This window comes from Tursiops truncatus, chromosome 8 (genome assembly GCF_011762595.2).
Source record: "Tursiops truncatus isolate mTurTru1 chromosome 8, mTurTru1.mat.Y, whole genome shotgun sequence".
Taxonomy (NCBI): Eukaryota; Metazoa; Chordata; class Mammalia; order Artiodactyla; family Delphinidae; genus Tursiops; species Tursiops truncatus.
In genome coordinates, this window is record NC_047041.1 from 98,725,001 (window position 1) to 98,739,501 (window position 14,501).

At 60.5% G+C, this 14,501-nt stretch overlaps 1 protein-coding gene across 6 annotated transcripts in view; it reads left to right on the forward strand.

Annotated features, from left to right (window-relative positions):
- The window catches only part of DAGLA (diacylglycerol lipase alpha), a 62,417-nt gene that overhangs the window by 29,632 nt on the left and 18,284 nt on the right, over positions 1–14,501 (forward strand). For 3 of the 6 annotated variants that reach the window (XM_073809052.1, XM_073809053.1, XM_073809054.1), the window contains 6 exons: positions 338–4,838; positions 5,938–6,076; positions 6,482–6,693; positions 8,067–8,168; positions 8,856–8,994; positions 12,810–12,897. In XM_073809052.1, coding sequence (XP_073665153.1) covers positions 5,982–6,076; positions 6,482–6,693; positions 8,067–8,168; positions 8,856–8,994; positions 12,810–12,897 — 636 coding nt within the window. In that variant the 5' untranslated portion in view covers positions 338–4,838; positions 5,938–5,981. Of the gene's footprint in view, positions 1–337; positions 4,839–5,937; positions 6,077–6,481; positions 6,694–8,066; positions 8,169–8,855; positions 8,995–12,809; positions 12,898–14,501 lie in introns of those variants that run through there. The other 3 variants (XM_033860801.2, XM_033860802.2, XM_073809055.1) reach the window with 2 other exon arrangements.

Here is a 14,501-nt window from a genome sequence, read left to right on the forward strand (position 1 = left end):
TTCTATTTTCATCTACTTACTTTTTGTTCTGAGGTTTGTTTCTACATTTATATTCCACCTTTTCATTGTTTGTGGTTCCTGTATAGGCACCTGCAGCCTTAGCTGTGGATGTAAATAAATATTAACAAATACAAAAATACAAGCCTCCCTTAGTCCAGGCTCCTTATTCTTCAGAAGAGGTAACTGAGGTCTGGAGGGGTGGTGACTTTCTGGCCCGGGGGTGCTGCCCTTGGTCTGGGACTGGCAGCTCTGGCCCAGTCACCAGGCCTCAGCAGGTAGGGCTAAACGGGGTCTAGGGAAGGTGGGCTTGAGGCTGAGGTGTCCTCTTCTTCACCAGCTGAGCTGCAGAGTGATGGGGACCCCACCCGCCGAGAAGGTGGAGAGCTAGCCACTGGTGACTCTGCGTGAATCCGTCCAAATGATTGATGCCTTCTTTCGGGTTGATCTCCAGCGAGGGAGCTCGTGTGGATTTTGCCGGCTTCCAAGAGAGTTATGTATCAAGAGTGCAAAAGAGAGGATCTCAGCCCAGGCTCCCTGGGGTGACACTGCTAATGGGAGTGCCTCTCGGGGAGTTCGAGAAGGGCGTGCTGTGAGGAAGGGGAAGGGATGGGCCACCTTGGGGACCCTGACTGTGTGTTCAGCACCAGGTGGGGTGGAGGTAATGGGAAAGCTGGGAGCCTCTGGGGCCTCTCTGGGCCTTGGTTTACTCTCCCATAAAAGGGGGCCCCAGGACTGTTTCCAAGGCCCCTTCTAACCCTGACGTTCCTGCAGTGGGTGTGGGCTTTGGACGGCAGAAGGAAGGACCTGTGTCCCTTGCCTGCTCAGCCTGTTGCTCCTCTGAAGATGTGGGGCAGAGTCTCTGAGCCTCAGCCTCCTCGTTCTTCAGTAGAAATATTTAGCGGAAGAGCCAGATGCCCTGAGCACCTAGTCTGTGACGGGTGCTGGCTTAAGTGTATGACTCACTTAACCCTTGTGACAATTCTGAGGTAGCTACTGTTCTTAGCCCCACTTTAGAAATAAGGAACCATGGCACAGAGAGGTTAAGTAACTTGTCCAAGGTCACACAGCCAGTAAGTGCAGAGCCAGGACTCAGACACAGCCTGTTTTTAGAGCATGTGGAGTGAGAGCGAGGCTGTCACCCTGCATCACTGCTGTGAGGATGGCAGGTGATTAGTCCAGGACATGGGAGGTGCTCAGCTGATGTCAGATGTATCCCGGTGGCCTGGACCTGGCTGTCATCCCTTCCTTCAGGCTCAACTTCTAGCCCATTTTTGGCCCGGATGCCTGAAGCCACCTCTGCCAGGTGGGAAATCTCATGGGCTGACCTAGAGGCTGCTGGTGACACTGGACGGGCCTCCTACAGCATCATCCTGTCCTCTGTGGTTCACACTGACTCTGGTGTCCTGGCCCCCCTGCAGGCAAACGAGGTGAACTCCCATGTCCCACCCGCCCCGAGCTGGAACTCTCTGTCCCGGGGGCAACCCGTGCCCTCCTCCCTTCCCTGGGAGCTCTCAGCACCCCACCAGCTGGGACCCACCGCCAAGGGGCACTTCTCCCTGAAACCTGCTCCCTGGACCAAGCCCAAGGGGACCTTAGGATCAGGGGTGAGGCCCAGCCCAGGGCATTTAAATAGCAGCGCCCCTGCTCAAGGCCCCTGTCAGGGCTCGTATGTGCTCAGTCTGGCCCTTGCTGGTCAGCTGGAGCCAATCATGGGCATCCGCAGCACCTGCCCAAACCCCAGCACCTGTCGCAGATCACCGTGCCACGAAGTCCCCAGAAGCCCCTCAGGAGCCCTGTTGATGTGATGCCCCCCACCCACCCACTGTGAATGGAGCCCTGGGCTCCGCCGGGACCTATGCAGACCTCTGTGACCTCGTCCCAGCCAGCTTTCGCTGCAGCCTTCCATGGGGGTGCCGTTGTCCCCGTTTTGCAGCTGAAGAAACCAAAGCCCTAGCACAGTTAAGACAGCCAGAGGAGAGGATGGTCAGGGAGAGCGCTGGGGAGCGACATTTCCCCAAAACTGAAGGATTTGAGCGAAGACGGAAGGAGCCATGCCCCCAGCGCTTACGACAGCTGCTTCAGGGGGATGGAGCGGTGGTTTGGAGGGGCCAGGGCTGCCCAGGGGGAGAGGGGGTGTGAAGGAGAGCAATGCTGCAAGGCCCCCGCCCTCCGGGACTCTCGGGTGAGCTGGGACAGGGACGGGCAGCAAGGAATCAGCAGGTGGCCAGGGCTACGCTGGGATGAGGGATCCCATAGGGTGCAGCCTGTTCTGCATGAGAGGAGTGCGGGGTGCTGCCAGGGAGGGTTTCAAGGGGGGCCGACTTTTGGTCGGCCCGAGAAAGATGAGTAGGATTTTGCCCGGCCGAGGAACTGGGGTAAAGAAAGCACAGATTCCAGTGAGGTGTTTTTAGGGAGCAGCAAGTTTGGGGGGTCTGGAAAGGAGGGTGAGGCAGTGTGAGAAGGGGCTGGAGTGCCTCCCCAGCCAGAAGGCGGCCCTGTGCCTGTCTCTGCCTGGGATCCTTAGGGCTTGGGGAGTATCTTCCTGCTCCAGGATTCAGAGAGGGCAAGGCACCTGCCCAAGGTTGCACAGCCTGCCTGCCAGTTACTGAGGCCATGAGCTGCTGCCTGAGAGGCTTGGACTTTATCCTGCAGACCACTGGAGCCATGGAAGGTTTTTAAAGTAGGGATCAGCACGTGCATCTTAGAAAACAGTTTTGCATTTTTAGAGAGAGGAACTCTGAGAATGGTTAATACTTAACTCGGGGGCCTGAACCTCCATCAAGGAAATTGGGCTTTGTGGGTGGAGGAAGAAGGGGGCCTCGGAGTGCCACTCAAGTCATTCCATCCACGTGTGGGGTTGTCCTGGTGCCTCCCCTCACACCTGCCTCTGTTGGGGGGGTGCCCAGCCAGGGGCATGGGAGGCGCCCAGCAGTGCCCCTGTTCTCCCCCGCCCACCGGCGGGGGCGCCACACCTCCCCTGGAAGTGCCCCTGGTCTGGGTAAGGAAGGGAGGCTGGGCGCTGCCCCCACGGAGGTTTCTGAAGGGCACGGACCCTGTGCCCTAGGGGAGGAGAGCCAGAGGTGGTGCTTTGTGGCAGCCCCGGACCAGGAAGTAGCCTCTGCCCTCCCCCATCCTGAGACATTTCCTCCGGATGAACTCACATCCCCAGCAGGGGAACAGGCCCCCATTGTGAAGGGCCGGGGTCTCGAGAGAAAGGGCGTCTTTCAGGCCCTTAAAAATAGCAGCCCTGGGATGTATGAATCTGCATGGAGTCGAGTGGCCCATCCTCCCCCAGCAGCAGCACAGGCGCTGTCGCCCCCCAGCCCACACCGTGACCTGGTGGTGACCAGCTGGAGAATCCACTAGCCCAGGCCGCTGGTCCACCGGCTTCACGCACTCTCCCTCTGCTTCGCCCGCCTGAGCTAAGACCGTCGCTGGCTTTGTCCAGCACTGCTGGGCCCTCTCGTATGGTCCGCACTAGACCCTTAGCAGGTGGGGATAATCGACACTTTACAGATGAGGAAACTGAGGCACAACTAGTAAGTCATACCTTTAGTGGGTGATGGAGCCCGGGTCGGAAGCCAGGCAGCGCTGGGCCTAGGATTCTGCCCAGCTGGGGGCTGGGCCCGGGTGCAGGCTGGAGGGCACGGGGTGTGGTCCCCAGGCCTGTAATGGGGCACCCGGTGGGGTCAGCCCGCAGCAGCCCTGCCACGTGACCTAGGGGGGACTGGCACTGACCACAGCTGTCGGCTGGGCACTCCCTGAGCCGGGGGACAGAGGCTGCCACTGGCCGTATCACTCCAGGGTCTTGACAGATCTTCGGCCACTTCTGCAGGGGAGCCAGGCTCACCCCACCTCTCCCACCTGAGAGCAGGTAGGGCGGGGCCGCGTGCGCCCGAGGTTGTTAAGTGAATGATACGTGTGAGTTGAGGGAGTTCTAGCCATTCTGGACTCCAAGAGGTGAAGGGCGGGGGTGAGAGCAGGCGATTGGGAAGGGTTCACCCTGCATCCCTGAGCACGAGATGTTCTAGGCTCCTGGCAGGGCAGCCCTCACCCGCCAGCCCCTCTGGGACAGCCCTCCCCTTCCTCTGCCGGGGTCTGGCCTGATTAGAGCGGTGCTGCAGCACCTGCTGGGACCTCTCAGTCACTTCATTTGTGTGAGGGGCCCCTGAGCCCAACCCCACGCTCCAGCTCACCCTCCGTGGGCCACCTGGAATCAGGGAAGGGCTGTAGAGAGCTGGTGGCTGAAATACCAGCTGTTGGCAGCTCTGCCCTTCCCAGCCCTGCTGCCACCCATGGAGTCCCAGCCCCTCCCATCCCGTCCGTCCTTTCAAACCGGAGCCGTTGCGGTCAGCCGCTTGTCACAGACACAGGACTGGAGCCCCAGCCTCCTGCAGTCCCAGACCCCCACCCCCCGGACACCCCGCCACGCAGCTCCGCGCTCTCCATCCTTCTCCTGCTTCCCAGAATCCGTGCTCCGACTCCTCCTTGGAGAGAGTGGGATGATGTCACTTCCTGAGGGTGGGGGGAGGAGTAGGCACGACCCCAGCAGGCTAGCCCGCCAGCCTGCCCGCCAGGCCGCCACCTCTCTGGGAGCAGCCGGGCAGCGGCTGGATGAAGCGGCTGCACCAGGGAGAGGGCGACCGAGACGGGCTGGGCTGGACGTGCTGGCCGGCCACCTGGCTGCACACCCCGTCGCCCACCCTGAGGGCCGCGCCCACCGGCCGGGGAGACTTGGCCACTTCCCGAGTGATGCCGGTCTCCGCAGACACTCTTTTTCCCTGGAGCCGTCACCGGGGAGAGGAGGACTTGCCGCCCACCTCTGGACCAGGTGCCATGTAAGCCTCTGCCAGCCTGGGGGCAGCTGCCCACCAGCACCCAGCCTCCCGCAGCAGGGGTTCCTCCGCACAGCTGAGCGCAGGGCTGCCCCGGAGCCCCTCACCCGTGTCTCCCGGGCCCCTCCCCGCGGGGAGCCAACCAGCCGGCGCCCCTGCCCTGGTTCCTAGGGCTCTAGGGAGGTGGGGAGGCCCAGATTCCTGGGCCCTCCTCCCTGAGCTTGCCTGTGGCTAACTTGAATTCAGCTACTTCAGAGAGTTGAGATCTGGGCGGTAAAGGCTGCATGGCCCAGGGTGGGTGTGGGAGCGGTGGTCGCCAGGAGGATGGGATACCCGCAGGGCTTGCCCACTGCCCTTCCGGCAGAGGGGCTGGGCACCCCAGCTACACTCCTGACCCCCTGTCCCAACCACGTCCTTCCCTGCCAAGAGGCATAGCTGTGATGGGGAATTCTGTCTGACGGGTGCAAAATCAAGTCATGGAGCATGCTCCCAGCATTCCAGCAAAGCACGAAACGGAAGACATCATTCTGCAGATATTTACTGAACACCTACTATGTGCTGGGCGCTCCCATCCTCCATGTGTCCAGCCCCACGCATGCCCTCACCCCCACCTTCCCCAAGGCCTTCAGCCTTCCACCTGCCCGGCTCGGCGCATGCCGGGAGACAGACTCGGGCTCGGCCTGGGAAGCCCTCACCCAACCCCAAGGACAGAATGAACTGGGCAGCAGGTGGTGGGTGAGGGGGCTCCCTGATCCCATGGAAAGGGAGGCAGGGGTGAGCCCAGGTCTTTAAGGGAGCTGAGCAGTTCCTGTTGGGGTGACCCCAGGCAGAGCTGATCCCAAGGGGTCTGTGCCAGTCCTGCGGGGAGGAGAGTCCTCACGGGTAAGACTGAAGCCGGTGTCTGGCTGCTACAGTTTTAGATATTGGCTCCAGGGGGTGGATACTGTGGGAGGTGGATCCTGCCCAGGGATGGGCCTGAAAGCCCTGGGGCTGTAGGGCCTGGGAGAGATGCCTCTGCTGCTGGGCACACCTGACCAGGAGCGCGGTGGCCCTGGGTGCCGCAGCAGCCCGGGCAGCCTCAGGGTCCTCTGCTCTGTTTCAGGAGGTGAGCGCCAGGCCCGCTGAGCCTCTGCAGAGCTGCCAGCCATGCCCGGGATCGTGGTGTTCCGGCGGCGCTGGTCTGTGGGCAGCGATGACCTCGTCCTGCCAGCCATCTTCCTCTTCCTCCTCCACACCACCTGGTGAGTCTCGGGGCCACGCCACGGGCCTGGAAGGAGGCCTGCTGGCCATCTGTCCCAACCCTGTTGTGTTCCCAGCTCCCCGGAGTTGGTGCTGAAACGGCTATGCCTTTAGGGCAATACCCCCGTGGAGCCCAGAGACCCCGCCTGGCCACCTCCGGGCCTGACCCCAGCACTGGGCGGAGCCGCTGTGCTGTCTGCCCATGGCTGGCGGCTGGGCTCCCTGCTCTCGCTCCCCTGTCCCTGGATGCCCGTGTCCTCAGAGGGACTTGCTGCCAGGTAGACAGGGGTCCTGCTCCCGGAGCAGTGAAGCCCTCCACCCCGCGTCCAGGCTGCGTGCGGCTGCCCGCCGGAGGCCGTGGGAGGTGCGTGGGCCGCCCGGCCCCTCTCACGTGCACGTTCCCCCAGGTTTGTGATCCTGTCCGTGGTGCTCTTCGGCCTGGTCTACAACCCGAACGAGGCCTGCTCCCTGAACCTGGTGGACCACGGCCGCGGTTACCTGGGCATTTTGCTGAGCTGCATGATCGCTGAGATGGCCATCATCTGGCTGAGCATGCGCGGCGGCATCCTCTACACGGAGCCCCGCGAATCCATGCAGTACGTGCTCTACGTGCGCCTGGGTAAGGGCCCCCTGCCGTGGGTGAGGGGGCCGCTCCGGCCCACCCCCACCCCCTCCCTCCTCCTGGGCCCAGCGTTCTTTCGGCCACACGCGATGGGCTGGGCCCTGTGCCAGCACCAGGGCCAGCAGTGAACAGGCAGACTTACTGGGCCCGGTTCTGGACCGGGGGTGGGCAGACTGCGGCCTGAGGGCCAAGCGCAGCCCGCCGTCTGTTTTTTAAATAAAGTTTTATTGGAACCCAGCCACACTCATTCATTTAGTACTTATTGCCTCTGGCTGCTTTTGCATGACCACAGCAGAGCCGAGAAGTTGTGACGGACGTTATGACCCACAACATCTAAAAATGTTATTTACTCTACGGCCCTTTACAGAAAAAGGTTGCCGACCGCTGCCCCGTCTAGGCTGTGCATATCCTTCAGCTGCTTTGTGACCCTTCCCCAAACAGCCCCCCACCCTCCCAGGGAAGCCCCTCAGGGGCCTGGACCAGCTCCCGGAGGACCCGCCTGTCTCCTCTTCCTTGGGCTCGGGTCCCAGCCGCCTCTCCCAGTCACTCCGGGTGGATACTCTTGTGCTCCTGTGGCCTCTGCTAAGTCCTCTTCCCGTGTTAACTCAGGGAGGAGCCATTGTTGGCCTCATTTTGCAGATGAGGAATCCGGGGCCCAGGGAGGTTACTTTGCTCGCTTAAGGTCACATGGCTAGAAAGCATATGAGTGTCAGAGCTGAGATTTGAACCCAAGTTGTCTGGCTCTAAAGCCTGGGCTCTCGGCTGCCACACTGGGATGGCTGTAGAGCTGGGGCTTCCAATGCTGCCCCCTGGGGGGCCGTCAATTCTCCCACCTGCCCCCCTAACCCCATCTCAGCCCTGGGCCCACTGCTCTGGTCTGGGCAGGGCACCTTGGGCAGCTGGCTGCTGGGGCCCTTTCCCTCTCCTGCCTCAAGTGCCAGAGGCCTCCTCCTGGGAATAGCAGTTTCCATGAAATGAACACCCCATCACCCAGTCCTCACAGCCCTGTACCATGGACCTTGTCACCCCCATTTTACAGACGAGGAAACGGAGAGAGATTAGGTAACTTGCCTAAGATGCGTCTGATCCCAGAGTTCATGGATATAGTTCTCATTCCCGAACGAACAGAGAAACGCCTCTTCATCATGCACCTTTGCAGTCACCTTCTCAGGGGGACGTCGGGGCCTGAGGGCACATGAGTAGAACCGGTGGTGGGACAGCCACACCCCCTGGGCCCTCTGCACCACGAGGCCTGTGTGGCAGGGGCGGCGGGCAGTCTACTGTGCTGGCCAGGCATCCTGTGACAGGGGGAGCCGGGCCCAGGTTCCAGGGCCTCCCGTCCTTCAGCTGGGGCCCTCCTCTCCTTGCAGCCATCCTGGTGATCGAGTTCATCTACGCCATCGTGGGCATCGTCTGGCTCACCCAGTACTACACCTCCTGCAATGACCTCACTGCCAAAAACGTCACGCTCGGTATGTTGGTCGGCCCGGGGGTGGAGGGGCTGGGGCCAGCCCTGACCCTAACCCTAACCCTAACCCTAACCCTAACCCTAACCCTAACCCTGGCATGGAGGGCACAGGACCAGGTTAGACAGGGCAGCCCCGGGATGGAGGGGCCGGGGCCAGCCCTAACCCTAACCCTAACCCTAACCCTGGCATGGAGGGCACAGGGCCAGGTTAGACAGGGCAGCCCCGGGATGGAGGGGACAGGGTCAGCCCTAACCCTAACCCTAACCCTAACCCTGGCGTGGAGGGCACAGGGCCAGGTTAGACAGGGCAGCCCTGAGGTGCAGGGAACAGGTCAGGTTAGAGAATAGGAAGCTCAGGCACTGTGAGAGGGAAACAGTTTCCATGAGGACGCCAGGCAGTCTGCCATACCCCCTTGGGGAACCCTGGGTTTCGGGGGCAGCAGCAGGCACAGCGCTGCCCAGGGCTCCCGAAACCCACACAGCTGTCTGCTCATGCCAAGGATGGGCCTTGGGGTCACAGCTCAGCCAGGGGGGACGGCTGTGTGGCCAGAGGCTAGGGCCAGGGCCTTTGGAGCCTTGCTCTTGGGCCCCAGAAGCAGTTGGGGGTAGGGAGGCTGCAGTGCCCCTTCTTCAGAGCCAGAGCGGTGTCCCCAGCACCATGACCCTTGGCTTCCCACGGCCGCCTCCACAGGGATGGTTGTCTGCAACTGGGTGGTCATCCTGAGCGTCTGTATCACCGTCCTCTGCGTCTTCGACCCCACGGGCCGCACCTTCGTCAAGCTGAGGGCCACCAAGAGGAGGCAGCGCAACCTGCGGACCTACAACCTGCGGTCAGTGGGCCGGGCGGGCGGGCGTCCCCCGCGGGGTTTGCCGACGGTGGACAGAGGCCGGCCCCACGCCTCTCTCCCGGCGTCTAAACCTGTGTGAGCCCCGGGCGCCGGCTAAAGGCTTACCTCAGGTTCCTGGTCTGTAAAGTGGGAACCGCAGTAATTCCTGCCTCGTGCTCTGCTGTGAGGTTTAACGGAGTGATTAACACCATGCTCATGGGAGGTTCGTGCTCAGTAAATGGTAGCCACTGTCATCATCTTCAGCGCTAACAACACGAGAATAATGGTAGGAAGCGCTCCGACGGCGAGCCAAGCATTGCATGTATTAACTTACAGTAGCTCGCCGAGGTAGCTGTTAGCGTCATCCCCGTAATATAGAGGAAGAAACAGAGGCACAGAGAGCTTATGTGAGTTGTCTGAGGTGACACAGCCGGTAAATGGTGGGGCTGGGGTCAAGCCTAGGCAGCCTGGCTTTAGAGCCCTGCTCTTAAGCACTCGGCGAGGCTGCCTCTAGGGTTAAGGGGGCTGGAGGAGGTTAACCAAGGAAGGCTTCCTGGAGGGGAGATGTTTTGCACAGTGTTTTGGAGAAGCGGGGGAGGCCGTGCCATGGCAGAGAAAATGCTGGAGGACGTCCAGGCACATTCACAGGTTCCTGTTTATTGAAAGAAAAAGAGAGGGGGTGCTTCCAGGGTGGGTCACAGTGACTCCTATATATTGAGCTTCTGTTCTGCGTTAGGCCCTGCACTGAGCCCCTTCCGCCATCCGTCTGTTTAATCCTTTTGCCAACCCTGGTGCGGTTGTGACACCCATTCTACAGATGAGGGGTCCAAGTCCCAGAGCGGGCAGGTCACTTGCCCCAGGTCAGGCTGGTGGGGAGTAGAACTGGCACTCCATCCCCAGCCCAGGGCAGCAGGGTCAGGAGCCCTCAGCCAGGGGAGTGTGCTGCCCAGGCCCCCACCCCACCCTCGCGCACCTCTGTGTCCCAGCTCCCCTGGGCCCTCCGCGTCAGCTCGGCACTGTAGCCAGAGCCTTACCCGTGCCTGGGCTGGCCACCTCCCAGCCCCAAATGCCAGGTTTTGGAGCCAAGGCCCCGGAGCCTGTCGTTCCTCCGGGTGCAGCTGGCCATGACCACCAGTACCATTCTGCTCATTCCAATCACATGCCCCCACCTGGCCTGGTTTCTGGGCTCCTGGGGCCCTGGGGAAAAAACTCTCCCCTCCCCAACTCTGGGTAATTGCCTTTGGGGCCCAGGGCAGCCAACGCCTTTGCACTTGGGAGTTGTCGGTGGCTGTCATCTGAATTAGAACGTTTTCCAGCGGTGCCGGGCCCTGTGCCGGTAGTGAGGGTCCTCGAGCTCACAGGTCCCCACCTGTTGTGGTCTGTCCAGCTCTCGAGCGGGCTTGGGAAGGCAGCCCAGGCCACAGCTGGGTGGCTGTGACCACCTCTCAGGCTCTTCCCCACTCGCCCTCCCTCTGCTCTGAAACCAACAGACAGTTTTTCTAACAGGGCCGTTTTCAAGCCTGCTGACCCTTCCTCCGCTTCCAGGTTTGGGGCTGTGCACAAGCCCTACTGCCTCACACCAACGGGTTATTTTAGTCTCTGGGAGTCAGGGAGCTGTTTAAGTCCTTTGCTCTTTCTCCTTCCAGTGAAATCTGCTGGGGTTTGGGGTGGGTTCTTCCCACCACTACTTCCTGGAAGCCTGACCTTGGATCTTTGCGGAAGGAGTGTCTGCCCTCCCTTCGCTTTAGTGAGCCCCAGGGTGGGGGATGCTGGATCCATGAACTTTCTGTCCAGACTTATTTATTTATTTATTTTTGGCTGCGTTGGGTCTTCGTTGCTGCGCATGGGCTTTCTGTATTTGCAGTGAGTGGGGGCTACTCTTCATTGCAGTGCACAGGCTTCTCATTGCGGTGCCTTCTTGTTGCAGAGCATGGGCTCCAGGTGCGCAGGCTTCAATAGTTGTGGCATGCGGGCTCAGTAGTTGTGGTTCACGGGTCCTAGAGCACAGGCTCAGTAGTTGTGGTTCACGGGTCCTAGAGCACGGGCTCGGTAGTTGTGGCGCACGGGCTTAGTTGCTCCACAGCATGTGGGATCTTCCCGGACCAGGGTTCGAACCCGTGTGCCCTGCATTGGCAGGCGGATTCTTAACCACTGTGCCACCAGAGAAGCCCACTTTCTGTGCAGATTGAGTGTGTCTCTCCCTGTCTTGGTCTATGTAGCCTAACTGATGCTTTATGCCAAATGTGTCATTGGCTCCATCTGCCCCCTGGTGGGCATAAAGGGTACTGCAGTAGAGTATACAGCACTTAACATCTGCCGGAGGGAAGGGAGGAAATTCTCTTCGAATGTTTAAAAGCCAATTTGGTTAGAAAGGGTTAAAGAACGTGATGCTCTGGGAACTCAGCTTGGCCAGCATGCTGTCCTTTCATCAAGTCCCCAGTAGGGGGGACGTTGGCTTAGGATGTGAGGCTGCCCAAGTCCCTTAGGGCTGGCAGGTCCCAGAAATAGCAAATCCCTTGCACCGTTTCCTAACCCCCTCCTGTAGCCCTGGAAGGCTCTGTGGCTTTCCCTGTCCTTGTGGCCCGTGGCCCGTGGAACCAGGGTTGGGAGCAGGAAGCGGCCCTTAGTTGCAAAGAGGAGCCGAGAGGCAGGGGAGGGGGGACCCGGTCTGTCACTCCTGATGGATGCTAAGCGCCTTGCAGGCACCCAGGGCCACCCATGTCTGCCCTTCCTGACCACCCAGCGCCAGGCTCTGAAGGAGCTGAGGGGAGGGCACGTGTCACGAAAGCAAGCCAGCCCCTCGTGCTCAGTCTGGAAATTTACTTTTTTTTTTTTTTTTTTTTTTTTGCGGTACGCGGGCCTCTCACCATTGCAGCCCCTCCCGTTGCGGAGCGCAGGCTCCGGACGCACAGGCCCAGCAGCCATGGCTCACGGGCCCAGCCGCTCCGCGGCATGTGGGATCTTCCCGGACCGGGGCACGAACCTGCGTCCCCTGCACCAGCGGGCAGACTCCCAACCACTGTGCCACCAGGGAAACCCTGGAAATTTACATTTTTATATTGGATCTGTTATCTTCATGCTCAAAACACACCGACTTCTGGGCACCCAGCATTGGAAGGGTCTCCGTGGATAATCGGCCAATTGCTCTCCCTTTGGGTGCAGACTCCTGGGTACGCTGACTCCCCATCAGAGCAGCCAGACCCATTGGGGCTGGGGTTGAGGGTGGAACAGACAGGGGCCAGCCATGCAGATGAAAGGCAGGGGCCCTCTCCCCTCTAATGCAACAGTTCCAAGGAGTTGAAGAATGCGGAGCCTCATTCAGCCCCTTAAACCTCCCCAAGTACAGACAATGTGAGAAATCCTTTCTGAGAGGGGAAACAGGTCTCTCCAGCAGGTCTGCTCCAGGCCAGGAAACAAGTCGGCAGAGAGGCCAGCGCCCTGCCACCATCTCCCAGGGCTCTTGATTTGAACTTTTGGGGTGGACCGCAGGGCAGCCCCCAGTTCGGGCTGCCAGCTCTGAAGCGCCCAGAGTGTGCTGTTGTCAGTCTGCCAGAAGTTGGGAGCGTAGGCCCTGGCCTCGGCCAACAGTGCACCATCTCAGGCCATCAGGAGCCCCCCAGGGAGAGCCCTGCTGGCTGATAGCCAGGTCACTGGCCGGCCAGCCTTGGCCGGACCCAGGCCTATTCTCCCCTAGACCCTCCTACTGGGGAGCCCTTTGCTGGGGTCCTGGGAACAGGCTGTCCTGTTTCTGTAATGCGGGCCCAGCTCTTCTGGCCGGGCCCCCTGACCTCACACATACCAACTCTCCCCCACTGCAGGCACCGCTTAGAAGAGGGTCAGGCCACCAGCTGGTCGCGCCGGCTCAAAGTGTTCCTCTGCTGTACTCGGACGAAGGACTCCCAGTCAGTAAGTACTGGGAAGTCGCCGTCCTGGGGCTCACATCCTGCTGTCGGCGACTGAGGAGGCTTCCCTCCGCAGCCCTGCCGGGTGGGGCAGGAGTGAGGTGACAGCCTGCTCCTAAGAGGACCTGTTACTATTCACTGAAGGACTCCCTCCAGCATGTGAGACAGCCAACCCCTTGCTTTGTCAAGGAGACAGAAACATGTGAAGACCTTTTATCCACCCCCTTGGAACTCAAGAGTTTAGTTTAGGAGAAGAGATACTCAAATATCAGGGCAACCCGAAGACAGAAAAGCAGCATCTCAGCAGCTGCAGGTCCCTCTGGAAGATCCGTCCCTCGATGCGCACTGTTAGCCTTCCGCACCCGCCAGGGCGCTGTGGGTCAGTGGTGGGTGGCCCCCGGGTTGGGGAGGGGAGGCAGGGCCCTTAGGGGTCATCTAGTCCCACCCTTCGTTTTGCAGATCAGGCCGCTGAGGCCCAGAGAGGTGGAGTGACTTACTCAGCATTGCACAGCTAGTTAGTGGCAGAGCAAGTGAGGTCAGGAGACCACTCCTCCCCAAGCCAGACAGCAGGTGCCCTGCATGGCAGCCCCCGGAAGCCTTGAGTGGCTCCTACCCACTAGCAGCCCCTGGTGAGCCGTGGAGTGAGTAATCAAGCGTAAGAAAGTCCCTCCCACCCCCAGAGGTTCCCTGGTGGGTGGGAAGCACCCCCCCCCCCAACCCCGGGGCTCTCGGGGGAGTCTGAGGGGGTCTCAGCTCAGGGCGTGCAGAGGACACACCCACCCCTCCTGGCAGACAGCTTCAGGGCTGGCGTTGGAGCCTGGGGAAAAAGCAGAACGTCTTTTCTCAAAAAGGCCGGGGCTCCCCAGAACCTAGGTCCCATCAAACACTGACGGCCTGGGGGTCAGGTCAGGTCAGGTCCAGCCCAGAGAACGTTTTGATCACCTCGTGCTGTGTTGCTTAAAAATTTGAATTGGTGGCCAACATTTAAAAATCAGGAGAGTGTAGGGAAAGTTCAGTCTTTCTAGATTTGCCCGAGGTGGGCCTCTCACAGCAGTAGCAGGCTCTGTTTGGCCCCATTAGGCTTTTGAGTTTGCAGCCCTTGATTCTTCCTCTCTTGCATGTGCCACACACTCAAGGGTGAAACCCAGCGAGAGGAAACCAGTTGCCATGAGTTTCTTCCCATCACAGCCTCTCCTGACCAGTCAGGGAAGAGGTTCCAGACTCAGCTTGTCGTGGGGCAGGGCAGACGGCACTCTGCTGGAAGGGCTGCGTCTGTCTGCCTTGCCTCCCGCCCCCAGGCCCCAAGCATGGCTGTCCTGAGAACAGAGCTGGCAGGACAGCTAGGGGGGCCAGTGGCCCCAGGTCACATTCCCCTTCTGCAGGCACATGGTGGGGGTCCCTGAGCCTACAACTGTGGACAGGTCGGGGAGGGGGCCTGAGACCCAGGGCTCCGTACAGCCCTTAGCAGGGCATTCAAGGTCACAGCTGGTGGGAGGTGGGAGGAAACTCAGTGTGGGGAAAGCAGCCAGGAGCTTAGTTTTGGCTCCTCTGCTAGAGAGAAAAGCTGAAGGAGAAACAGGCCAGGCCCAGGCCTTGATTCCTAGTCCT